The sequence below is a fragment of the Melanerpes formicivorus genome, unplaced genomic scaffold (genome assembly GCF_026170545.1).
Source record: "Melanerpes formicivorus ecotype bairdi unplaced genomic scaffold, bMelFor1.0.p_v2 SCAF_82, whole genome shotgun sequence".
NCBI classification, from domain to species: Eukaryota; Metazoa; Chordata; class Aves; order Piciformes; family Picidae; genus Melanerpes; species Melanerpes formicivorus.
Genome location: NW_027142434.1, coordinates 2,814,695 through 2,826,921, shown reverse-complemented (window position 1 = coordinate 2,826,921; position 12,227 = coordinate 2,814,695). Strand labels below are relative to the sequence as shown.

The 12,227-nt window shown below is 65.0% G+C and overlaps 1 protein-coding gene across 1 annotated transcript in view; it reads left to right on the top strand.

The window, feature by feature from the left end:
• The window catches only part of GNAI3 (G protein subunit alpha i3), a 37,028-nt gene extending 27,935 nt beyond the window's left edge, over positions 1 to 9,093 (top strand). Inside the window, 3 exon segments of the mRNA XM_068164670.1 lie at positions 81 to 238; positions 8,947 to 9,017; positions 9,020 to 9,093. Coding sequence (XP_068020771.1) covers positions 81 to 238; positions 8,947 to 9,017; positions 9,020 to 9,078 — 288 coding nt within the window. The 3' untranslated portion in view covers positions 9,079 to 9,093.
• Positions 9,094 to 12,227: the final 3,134 nt, after the last annotated feature.

Here is a 12,227-nt window from a genome sequence, read left to right as displayed (position 1 = left end):
CCTCGGGGCCGGGTGCTGAGCCCCGGGGCTGGCTGCTGAGCCCCGGGGCTGGCTGCTGAGCCCCCCTCTCCCTGTGGCAGGACGATGCCCGGCAGCTCTTCGTGCTGGCTGGCAGTGCCGAGGAGGGAGTGATGAGCACGGAGCTGGCTGGGGTGATCAAGAGGCTGTGGAGAGATGCTGGGGTGCAGGCCTGCTTCAGCAGATCCAGGGAGTATCAGCTCAACGACTCAGCCTCCTAGTAAGTGCTGCAGCAGGGCCTGGGCCCTCCCCAGGGGGCACAATGGGCTGGGGGTGGGGGGGGTGGGGGAGCTGCAAACCTGCCCTGCAGGGGTCCCAGGGCTGGGCTGGGGAGGGGACTCTGCTTCAGCTCACAGCATCACCAAGGGTGGAAGAGACCTCAGAGATCATCGAGTCCAAGCTGGCACCACAGACCTCATGGCTAAGCCATGGCTCCAAGGGCCACATCCAATCCCCTCTGGAGCACCTCCAGGGATGGGGACTCCACCACCTCCCTGGGCAGCACATCCCCAGGGCCAATCTCTCTTGCTGGGAAGAACTTTCTCCTCCCCTCCAGCCTGAACCTCCCCTGGCACAGCTTGAGACTGTGTCCTCTTGTTCTGGTGCTGGGTGCCTGGGAGAAGAGCCCAACCCCCACCTGGCTTCAACCTCCCTGCAGGGAGTTGCAGAGAGCAATGAGGTCTCCCCTGAGCCTCCTCTTCTGCAGGCTAAGCAACCCCAGCTCCCTCAGCCTCTCCTCCCAGGGCTGTGCTCCAGACCCCTCCCCAGCTTTGTTGCCCTTCTCTGGACACCTTCCAGCAGCTCAACCTCTTTCCTGACCTGAGGAGCCCAGAGCTGGCCACAGGACTCCAGGTGTGGCCTCAGCAGTGCTGAGCACAGGGCAGGATGAGCTCCCTGCTCCTGCTGGCCACACTCTGCCTGCTGCAGGCCAGGCTGCCCTTGGCCTTCTTGGCCACCCCCTGGGCACACTGCTGGCTCCTGTTCAGCTGCTCTCCACCACTCCCCCCAGGTCCCTCTCTGCCTGGCTGCTCTCAGCCACTCTGCCCCCAGCCTGTGGCACTGCCTGGGGTTGCTGTGGCCAAGCTGCAGCCCCTGGCACTTGGCTGTGTTCAATCTCCTGCTCTCTTCCTGCTGCATGCCAGGATGCCCTTGGCCTTCTTGGCCCCCTGGGCACACTGCTGGCTCCTATTCAGGCAGCTGTCAATCATCACCCCCAGCTCCCTCTCTGTTTGGGAGCTCTCCAGAGCTCCTCCCAGGCAGCTTCAGTGTCCATCTCCCCTCTAGGTGGGAACAAAGCCACAGGGAGGGTGGTGAGAACCTGGCACAGGGAGGCTGTGGCTGTCCCCTGCCTGGAGGTGTTCCAGGCCAGGCTGGATGAGGCCCTGAGCACCATGGGCTGGTGGGAGCTGTCCCTGCTCATGGCAGGGGGTTTGGAGCTGGCTGAGCTTTGAGCTCCCTTCCAACCCAACCCCATGCTGTGAGGCTCTGAATCCCTCCTCCTGAGCCTGGGTGATTTGGCAGGCAGTGGAAGAATCCCTTGGCAGCTTGTGCTGAGGTGGCAGCAGGGGAGGGGCTCTGCCACCTCCATTGTCCTTGCACAGAGCAGTGACACCTCCTGAAACCAAGCTGCTGCTGCTGCAGCCACCAAAGGTGTGATGAGCAGCAGCAGCTTCCAGCAGGGAGGCCCCAGCAGTGCTGGCAGGGCTGGAAGCTCTCTGCTGGGGCTGGGAGGGTTGGGGTTGTACAGCCTGGGGAGGAGAAGGCTCCAGGGAGAGCTCCTGGTGGCCTTTCAGTGCTGGAAGAGGCCAAGAAGAAAGCTGGGGACAGAGTTTAGAGCAGGATCCATCCAGAGGGTCCTGGGCAGGCTGCAGGAGTGGATCTGTGTGACCCCCAGGAGGTTCAGCCAGGCTCCTGCAGCTGGCTTGGGGCAACCCCCAGCAGCCATCCAGGCTGGGGATCAATCCAGCCCTGTGGGGAAGGCCTTGGGGGTGCAGAGCTGGGCCAGGAGCTGGCACTGAGCACTGCCTGGCCCGGGCTGAGCCCCAGCAGGGTGGGCAGCAGGGGCAGGGAGGGGATTCTGCCCTCTGCTCTGCTCTGCTCAGACCTCCCCTGCAGGGCTGGGGCAGCTCTGGAGCCCTCAGCACAGACAGGGAGCTGGGGGAGCAGGGCCAGAGGAGGCCACAGCAGTGCTGGCAGGGCTGGAAGCCCTCTGCTGGGAGCCCAGGCTGAGAGGGTTGGGGTTGTGCAGCCTGGGGAGGAGAAGGCTCCAGGGAGACCTCCTGGTGGCCTTGCAGTGCTGCAAGAGGCCAAGAAGAAAGCTGGGGACAGAGTTTAGAGCAGGGCCTGATGTGCCAGGCCAAGGGGAGATGGTTTGGAACTGCAAGAGGCAGCTTGAGAGTGGAGAGAAGGAGAAATGTTTGGTGCTGAGGGTGGGGAGAGCCTGTGCCAGGCTGCCCAGAGAGCTGGGAGCTGCCCCAGGGCTGGCAGCAGGGCAGGGCAGGTTGTGTGGGGCTGGGAGCAGCCTGCTGGGGTTGGGGCTGTCCCTGGGGGCTGCAGGGGGTTGGGCTGGAGCAGCTCTGAGGGTCCCTTCCCACCTCAGCTGGTCTGGGATCTCCTGCTGCTGGCAGCTGAGTGCTCAGGTTGCTGTTCTCCCATCTCAGCTCTCCCTCTGGGACAGAGCCAAGGGCTGGCTCCCAACCTGCTCAGTGCTCTGCTTCCCAGCCCCACAGCCTTGTTTAAGCACTGGGAGGCTCTGAGCTGCACAGCCTGCTGCTGGCTGCTGCAGGAGGGCTCTGCCTAAGTGCCTGCTCTGTTGCCAAGAGGCAGCTTGGAGCAGGGAGGGGAAACCACTTCCTTCCCCCAGCAGGGGAGTTGTTGCTTTCTGACCTCCTGAGCTCCTAGAATAGATTAAGCTGGAAGGGAGCTCCAAGCTCAGCCAGCTCCAGCCCCCTGCCATGCCCAGGGACACCTCCCCCCCAGCACAGCTTGCTTAGGGCCTCATCCAGCCTGGTCCTGAGCACCTCCAGGCAGGGCACAGCCACAGCCTCCCTGGGCAGCCTGTGCCAGGCTCTCCCCAGCCTCATGGGGAAGGATTTCTTTCTAACCTCAGCCCAGGCCTCCACAGGCAGAGAGAGCTGCAGGGCTCTGCTTGTTGCCCCCTCCTGGAGCTCTGTCTTGGGGCAGAATCTTCACAGCACCACAGAATGGATTGGGTTGGAAAGGAGCTCAAAGCTCAGCCAGCTCCAGCCCCCTGCCATGGCCAGGGACACCTCCCCCCAGCACAGGCTGCTCAAGGCCTCATCCAGCCTGGTCCTGAACACCTCCAGGCAGGGCACAGCCACAGCCTCCCTGGGCAGCCTGTGCCAGGCTCTCCCCAGCCTCACTCTCAGCAATCTCTTCCTCCTCTCCACTCTCAGTCTCTCCTCTCCCAGCTCAAAGCCATTGTTCCTCCTCCTGTCCCTCCCAGCCCTTGGCCCAAGTCCCTCCCCAGCTCTCCTGGAGCCCTTCAGGCCCTGCAAGGCTGCTCTGAGGTCTCCCTGGAGCCTTCTCCAGGCTGCACAGCCCCAGCTCTCCCAGCCTGGCCCCACAGGGGAGGTTCTGCAGCCTCTGCTCATCTCTGTGGCCTCCTCTGGAGCCTCTCCAGCAGCTCCAGGCCCAGGACTCTAGGTGGGATCTCCCCTGAGTGTCTAAAGCAAACCTTTGAGCCTGTGGCCAGGCTGCTTTGGGGTTCAGTTTGCCTCCTGCTCTCCAGCTGAGGAAAACAACCCCAAGAAGCAGTTCAGGGTAGCTGAGCTTTGTTGTTCAGCCTTTGGGGGATGCCTCTGGGAGTGCCTGGTGAAGCAACCTGGGCTGTGGCAGAGCTCAGCTGCCTGCAGGCTCCAGACTGAACCCCCCCAGCTCCCTCAGCTGCTCTTCCCCAGACCCTTCCCCAGCTCTGTTGCCCTTCCCTGGCCCTGCTCCAGCCTCTCAATCTCCTTCCTGCAGTGAGGAGCCCAGAGCTGAACCCAGCACTGCAGCTGTGGCCTCCCCACTGCCCAGCCCCGGGGCACCAGCCCTGCCCTGCTCCTGCTGCCCACCCCACTGCTGCTCCAGCCCAGGCTGCTGCTGCCCTCCTTGCCCCCCTGGGCACCCCCTGGCTGCTCTCCAGCTGCTGGCACCCAGCACCCCCAGGGCTCTTCCTGCTGGGCACTTTGCAGGCCCTCTGCTCCCAGCCTGGAGCCTTCCTCTGCCCCAAGTGCAGCCCCCAGCCCTTGGCCTTGCTGATCCTCAGCCCCTTGACCTCAGCCATGGATGCAGCCTGCCCAGGGCCCTCTGCAGAGCCTCCAGCAGCTCAGCACTGCCACCCAGCCTGGTGCCCCCTGGGCCCTCAGCTGCTCCAGGCCAGGCTGCTGCTGCCCTCCTTGCCCCCCTGGGCACACCCCCCAGCTCCCTCAGCTGCTCCTCCCCAGCCCTGCTCTCCAGACCCTTCCCCAGCTCTGTTGCCCTCCCCTGGCCCTGCTCCAGCCTCTCAATGTCCTTCTTGGAGGGAAGGGGCCAGAGCTGAACCCAGTCAGTGCCAGTCCAGGAGGAGACTGCAGATGGTCAGCTGGGAGCAGGGAGGAGGACTGGAGGCTGGAGCAAGCAGGGCAGAGAGGGTGGCAGCAGCAGGGCCTGGGCACAGAGGCTGTTGGCTGCCTTTGGTAGGTGCCCAGAGAGGATTTCAGAGGCTTGTTCCTGAGTTGCCTGCAGCCCACTCCTGCCCACTTTGGGCCCTGCTGTGCACAGGGTGAGGAGCTGGTGCCAGCCCTGCCTGGCAGCTTGCAGCCTGCTGAGTGCCCCCCTGGAGACTTCTCTGATCAGAGCCTTTGGCTTCCTGTCCAGAGCCCACAGGAAGCTGAACCACAGCAGCTTTGTTTGCAGCTGGTTGCTCAGCAACTCAGTGGTCAGGAAGGGCTGTGAGTGGCTTCCCCCAGTGCACAGTGCACAAACCTCTTCCTCAGCAGCTGCAGAGGGGACATCCAGGCCCTGCTTTGACCTCCTCCACTCCAGCTGTGGCTCCTTGACCTCTATCTCCAGCTCCCTGTAAGGAGCTTGGGGCCAGGGTTGGGCTCTCCTCCCAAGGAGCAAGTGAAAGGACAAAGGCAATGGCCTCAAGCTGCAGCTGGGGAGGTTCAGCTTGGCCATGAGGAACAATTTCTGCCCCTTGAGGCTTGCCCAGGCTGCCCAGGGGTTGCCTAGCCCTGGCCCGAGCTGCCCAGGGGTTGCCCAGCCCTGGCCCAGGCTGCCCAGGGGTTGCCCAGCCCTGGCCCAAGCTGCCCAGGGGTTGCCCAGCCCTGGCCCAAGCTGCCCAGGGGTTGCCCAGCCCTGGCCCAGGCTGCCCAGGGGTTGCCCAGCCCTGGCCCAAGCTGCCCAGGGGTTGCCTAGCCCTGGCCCGAGCTGCCCAGGGGTTGCCCAGCCCTGGCCCAGGCTGCCCAGGGGTTGCCCAGCCCTGGCCCAAGCTGCCCAGGGGTTGCCCAGCCCTGGCCCAAGCTGCCCAGGGGTTGCCCAGCCCTGGCCCAGGCTGCCCAGGGGTTGCCCAGCCCTGGCCCAAGCTGCCCAGGGGTTGCCCAGCCCTGGCCCAGGCTGCCCAGGGGGTTGCCCAGCCCTGGCCCAAGCTGCCCAGGGGTTGCCCAGCCCTGGAGGGGTTTCAAAGCCCACCTGGGTGCCAGACCTTCCTCTCTCTCTCTCTCTCCTCTTCCTCCTCTCCTTGCCTGGCTTTTGTTTGCTGTGCTGCTGTCTGGGGGTGCTTGGTGCCAGCTCCTCCTCCCCAGGCCTCCAGCTGCCCTGAGCCCTTGACAGGAAAAGCTTTGGTGGAAGCTCTCAGAGCCTTCCTTGGCCCAGGGGGGACATTCCTGCCAGGCAGAAAGTGCCAGCCAGGGGTCCTGAGGAGGAGGAAGAGGAGGGGGAGGAGGGGAGCTCTGATCTGCCAGGGCCAGGAAGATGACTCCAGGGTGCTGAGGGGACTGCAGCATCTCTGTGGGGAGGAAAAGCTGAGAGAGGCCTGGGGCTGGTGAGCCTGGAGGGTAATGAACTCAGGCCCAGGGGCTGCCCCAGGGCACCACCACCCCATGGCCCTCAGCACCACAGCTCCAGGGCTTTGCAGCCCCTCCAGGGCTGGGGACTGCACCACTTCAGAAGGTGGAAACTGAGAAGGTTGAGAGGGGGTCTGAGGGTGCAGGGAGAGTGTGGCCAGAAGGTCAAGGGAGGTTCTCCTCCCCCTCTGCTCTGCATGACTGAGGCCAAGTTCCAGGGTCCAGCTCTGGGCTCCCCAGGTCAGGAGGGACAGAGAAGTGCTGGAGAGAGTCCAGGGGAGGCTGGGAAGCTGCTGAGGGGCCTGGAGCAGCTCTGGCAGCAGCAAAGCCTGAGAGCCTGAGGTTTAGGCTGGAGGGGAGGAAGAAATTCTTCCCAGCAAGAGAGATTGGCCCTGGGGCTGTGCTGCCCAGGGAGGTGGTGGAGTCCCCCATCCCTGGAGGGGTTTAGGAAGAGCCTGGCTGAGGCCCTTGGAGCCATGGCTGAGTTGCTCAGATGGTGCTGGGTGCTGGGTTGGACTCTTGGTGATCTCTGAGCTCTTTTCCAACCTGGTTCATTCTGTTCTTAACCTGAGGAGCCCAGAGCTGGCCACAGGACTCCAGGTGTGGCCTCAGCAGTGCTGAGCACAGGGCAGGATGAGCTCCCTGCTCCTGCTGGCCACACTCTGCCTGCTGCAGGCCAGGCTGCCCTTGGCCTTCTTGGCCCCCTGGGCACACTGCTGGCTCCTGTTCAGCTGCTCTCCACCACTGCCCCCAGGTCCCTCTCTGCCTGGCTGCTCTCAGCCACTCTGCCCCCAGCCTGTGGCACTGCCTGGGGTTGGTGTGGCCAAGGTGCAGCCCCTGGCACTTGGCTGTGCTCAGTGCCAAGGTTCTTCTCCCCCCAGCAGCTCAGCCTGGTAGGAGTGGGGCAGGGGAGCAGCTTCCTGGGCAGCAGGGTCAGCCCCTTCCAGCTGCTGTCCTGCTAGGCTGAAGCTAAAGCCAGGCCCAAGAGTGAGCTGGGGGTGCTGTGGGGGTTTTGATCAGCAAGGCAGAGGAGCTGCTCCTTCCTGGGCTCCAAACCTCTGCCAGCTCTTGCCTGGGCATGCAGGGGCAGGAGCCTGGCAGGCAGGTTGGGTTCCTCTGGGGCTGGGAAACTAGGTCAGGGCTGTGGAAATGTGCTGTGGCAGGGCCTGGGCAGAGGAGAGGCTGGGGGGGGGGGGGAGGGGAGGGGAGGGGGGAAGGGAGAGCTCTGCAGGAACATCAAAGCCTGGAGGCTGGGGAAGAGGTTTTGAGGTTGTGAAGTTCAGTTGGTAACTGCCAGTGCCAGGCACCACCCCACACAGTGCCAGGGCACCATCCCCCCCTCCAGTGCCAGAGCACCCCCCCACACACAGTGCCAGGGCATCACCCCCCATCAGTGCCAGGGCACTCCCCCACACAGTGCCAGGCACCATGCCCCCACCAGTGCCAGGGCACCATCCCCACCAGTGCCAGGGTAGCACCCCCCCAACCCAGCTAGGGCACCATGCCCCCACCAGTGCCAGGCACCATGCCCCCACCAGTGCCAGGGCAGCCCCCCCCCCAAACCCAACCAGGGCAGCAGCTCCCCCTAGTGCCAGGGCAGCACCCCCCACCCATTGCCATGGCACCACCCCCCCACCAGTGCCAGAACACCATGTCCCCATCAGTGCCAGGGCAGAGCCCCACAGTGCCAGGGCACCACCCCCCACCACTGCCAGAGCAGCACCCCCCAACCCAGCCAGGGCACCATGCCCCCCACCAGTGCCAGGCACCATTTCCCCAGCAGTGCCAGGGCAGCCCCCCCCAACCCAGCCAGGTCAGCAGCTCCCCCTAGTGCCAGGGCAGCACCCCCCCAACCCAGCCAGGGCACCACCCCCACCAGTGCCAGGGCAGCCCCCCCCCATGGCCCTCAGCACCGCAGCTCCAGGGCTGGGGGCTCCACCCACTGCCCCTGGGCAGCCTGGGCCAGGTCTGGGCAAGCCTCAAGGGGCAGAAATTGTTGCTCCCTCCTCCTCAGGCTTCACTTCCCCAGCACCTTCTGCAAGGTCAGCTGTGGTGGGGGCTTCAAATCCAACCCAGCCCCCAGGGCAGGCCCCAAGCCCCCAGGGCAGGCTCCAAGCCTCCAGGGCAGGCCCCAGGGGCAGGCTCCAAGCCTCCAGGGCAGGCCCCAGGGGCAGGCTCCAAGCCTCCAGGGCAGGCCCCAAGTGCCCAGGGCAGAGCCCAAGCCTCCAGAGCTCCTCTGAGCCGCTCAAGAAAGTCTCTGCTGACTTCTTTGCTCCTTCCTCCTCCTCCTCCTCTCGCCTCCTCCTCCTTCCTCCTCCTCCTTCCTCCTCCTCCTTCCTCCTCCTCCTTCCTCCTCCTCCTTCCTCCTCCTCCTTCCTCCTCCTCCTTCCTCCTCCTCCTTCCTCTCCTCCTTCCTCCTCCTCCTTCCTCCTCCTCCTTCCTCCTCCTCCTTCCTCCTCCTCCTCCTTCCTCCTCCTCCCTCCTCCTCCTTCCCTCCCCCTTCCTCCTCCTTTCTCCCCTCCTCCTTCGCCTTTCCTCCTCCTTCCCCTTCCTCCTTCCTTCCTCCTTCCTTCCTCCTTCCTTCCTCCTTCCTTCCTCCTTCCTTCCTCCCTTCCTTCCTCCCTTCCTTCCTCCCTTCCTTCCTCCCTTCCTTCCTCCCTTCCTTCCTCCCTTCCTTCCTCCCTTCCTTCCTCCCTTCCTTCCTCCCTTCCTTCCTCCCTTCCTTCCCTCCCTTCCTTCCTCCCCTTCCTTCCTCCCTTCCTCCCTCCCTCCCTCCCTCCCTCCCTCCCTCCTTCCTTCCCCCTGCAGCCCCTAACAGGCCCCTGGGCAGCAGGGCTGCTGTCAGGGCGCTGCCCTTGCCTTGTCTCCCCTGCTCTAGCTACCTGAACGACCTGGAGCGCATCTCCCAGCCCTGCTACATCCCCACGCAGCAGGACGTGCTGCGCACCCGGTGAAGACCACCGGCATCGTCGAGACTCACTTCACCTTCAAGGACCTCTACTTCAAGTGAGTGCAGCAGGGGCACCCCCCCCTGCCTCCCCTTCCCCCCCAGCTGCACTGTGGGGGCCTCTCCCCCTCTCCCCTCCCCCCAACCACCACCTTCCCTGCCCTCTCCTCCCTCTGCCCCGGGGCACAGCTGGCTGGGAGGGAGCTGCTTTGACCTTCATTTGCCTTCTTCTGTTCTTTGCAGCTGCTTTTATGTTGGGATCACAGACTCAGGTACCTCCTGCTTGGTTGCCAGGATCCAAAACCTCCCCTACTAAACCACCAGCCAACCCCCCACCCCCCCAAAGAAAGGCCTTCCCCCCCCCCCCCCCCCCCCCCAAAGGTCACTGCTGACTCCTGGGCTGCGAGTTGGCCTCTTAACCCTGGGGGCAGTCACACCCAGGGGCTGCATGGTGCCCCCCCAAGGGCTGTGCTGCCTGGAGCCTGGCTGTGGGGCTGAGCTGTCCCCTCTGCCTTTCAGCTTGGGCCCTGTGGCAGGCCTGGCCTTGGCAGTGTCCTTCCCACCTCACTAATCCAGCTCCCTCTAACCAGCTGCTGGCCTGCAGTGTAGCTCTGCTCATCCTCCTCCTCCTCCCTCCTCCTCCTCCTCCTCCTCCTCCTCCTCCTCCTCCTCCTCCACTCCTGGCTTTGATCCCAGGGAGCAGCCCAGTGTGTGTGGCCATTCCCATCCTGGAAGTGGGATGCAGGAGGAGGCAGTGCCTGGAATCCTGGGCAGGTTCCCTTCCCCTGTGCTGCTGTTTTCAAGTCTCTGTGCCTCAGAGCCCTTTAGGAGGAAGCTTTGGTTTGCTGCTTGTAGCTGGTGTGTGAGAGAGCAAAACTCCCAAGCCTGGCTCCTGGCATCCTTGGGGGGGGTTGGGGACAGCAGTGGCCCTTGGGCTTCTCAGCTGTCTGAGCTGCCAGACCTAAGCAAAAAGGCCTCCACACTTGGCCCCCCCCCGAGCTCTGTCAGCCTGAGAGGCTTGGGGGTGTGCAGCCTGGAGAGGGGAAGGCTGCAGGGAGACCTCCTGGTGGCCTTGCAGTGCTGCAAGGGGCACAGAAGGAAGCTGGGGACAGCCTCCTGAGCAGGGCTTGGTGTGCTGCTGAGGGGCCTGGAGCAGCTCTGGCAGCAGCAAAGGCTGAGAGCCCTGGGGCTGAGAGCCTGGAGCAGAGCAGCCCCAGAGGGGGAGCTGAGCAATGCTCAGCAAGAGCTAAAGGAGCTGTGGGGGGCCAAGAGGGCTGGGGCCAGGCTCTGCTGAGTGGTGCCCAGGGCCAGGCCAAGGGGCAAGGGGCACAAAGTGGCAGGCAGGAGGTTGGAGCTGAGCAGGAGGAGAAAGTTGTTTGGGGTGAGGCTGCTGGAGCCTGGAGCAGGCTGCCCAGAGAGGTTGTGGAGTCTGCTGGGGGGGAGAGCTTCCAACCCCCCCCCTGGGCACTGTGCCCCTGGGGCAAGCTGCTGGGGGAGCCCTGCTGGGGCAGGGCTTGGAGTGGCTGAGCTCTGCTGGGGGGAGCCCTGCTGGGGCAGGGGTTGGAGTGGCTGAGCTCTGCTGGGGGAGCCCTGCTGGGGCAGGGCTTGGAGTGGCTGAGCTCTGCTGGGGGAGCCCTGCTGGGGCAGGGGTTGGGCAGGGTGAGCTCTGCTGGGGGAGCCCCTGCTGGGGCAGGGGTTGGAGTGGGGGAGCTCCAGAGCTCCCTTCCAGCCTGCCCCACTCTGGGGCTCTGAGCTCACACCACAGAATAGGTTGGACTGGAAGGGAGCTTCAAGATCACTCAGCCCCAACTGACTCCTCCCCCCAGCCCAGGCTGCTCAAGGCCTGATCCAGCCTGGCCTTGAGCACCTCCAGGGAGGAAGGATCCACAGCCCCCCAGGGCAGCCTGTGCCAGAGTCTCAAGAAGAATTTCTTCCCAACCCTGGGGGCTCTGCTGTCAGCTGCTGGCTCTGCTGTGGTCACTGCTCTGTGCTTCAGAGCAGCCTGGGTCTGTCCTGGGGCCAGCTCTGGGCTCCCCAGCTCAGGAGGGACAGAGAAGTGCTGGAGAGAGTCCAGGGGAGGCTGGGAAGCTGCTGAGGGGCCTGGAGCAGCTCTGGGAGGAGCAAAGGGAGAGGATATCCACAGCCTCCCTGGGGGCAGCCTCTCCCAGTGCCTCCCCAGCCTCCTGGGGCAGAATTCCTTCCTGGGGTCCTGTCTGAATCCAGCTGCTCCCAGCCTGAAGCTGCTCCAGGCCTTGGGGAAGTCCTTCCCCAGCTCTCCTGGAGGCCTCTCCTGACCCTGGAGGGCTGCTCTGAGGCCTCCCTGTGGAGCCTTCTCCTCTCCAGGCTGCACAACCCCCAACCCTCCCAGCCTGGGCTCCCAGCAGAGGGCTTCCAGCCCTGCCTGTGGCCCCCCCCTGGGCTGCCTGCCTGTGGCCTCCCCCAGCTCCCTGTCTGTGCTGAGGGCTCCAGAGCTGCCCCAGCCCTGCAGGGGAGGTCTGAGCAGGGCACAGCAGAGGGGCAGAATCCCCTCCCTGCCCCTGCTGCCCCCTCTTCCCCAGCCCATGCTGAGCTTCTTCCCCCCCCAGCTCCCCCAGGCTCTGGCTCTTGGCTTGCCCTGGCTCTGCTGCTCCTGGCTTGGAGCCCTGGGGGCCTCAGGCTGCCTGGTTCCAGCAGAGCCTTTCCCCAGTCATCCAGCCTGGCCTTGAGCTCCTCCAGGCTTAGATCCTCCACAGCCTCCCTGGGGGCAGCCCCCTGGCAGTGCCCTCCCTGGGGGCAGCCTCTCCCAGTGCCCTCCCTGGGGGCAGCCTCTCCCCAGTGCCTCCCCAGCCTCCTGGGGCAGAATTCCTTCCTGGGGTCCTGTCCTGAACCCAGCTGCTCCCAGCCTGAAGCTGCTCCAGGCCTTGGGGAAGTCCTTCCCCAGCTCTCTTGGAGGCCCTCTCCAGACCCTGGAGGGCTGCTCTGAGGCCTCCCTGTGGAGCCTTCTCCTCCCCAGGCTGCACAACCCCCAACCCTCCCAGCCTGGGCTCCCAGCAGAGGGCTTCCAGCCCTGCCTGTGGCCCCCCCCCTGGGCTGCCTGCCTGTGGCCTCCCCCTGGCCCTGTCTGTGCTGAGGGCTCCAGAGCTGCCCCAGCCCTGCAGGGGAGGTCTGAGCAGAGCAGAGCAGAGGGCAGAATCCCCTCCCTGCCCCTGCTGCCCACCCTGCTGGGGCTCAGC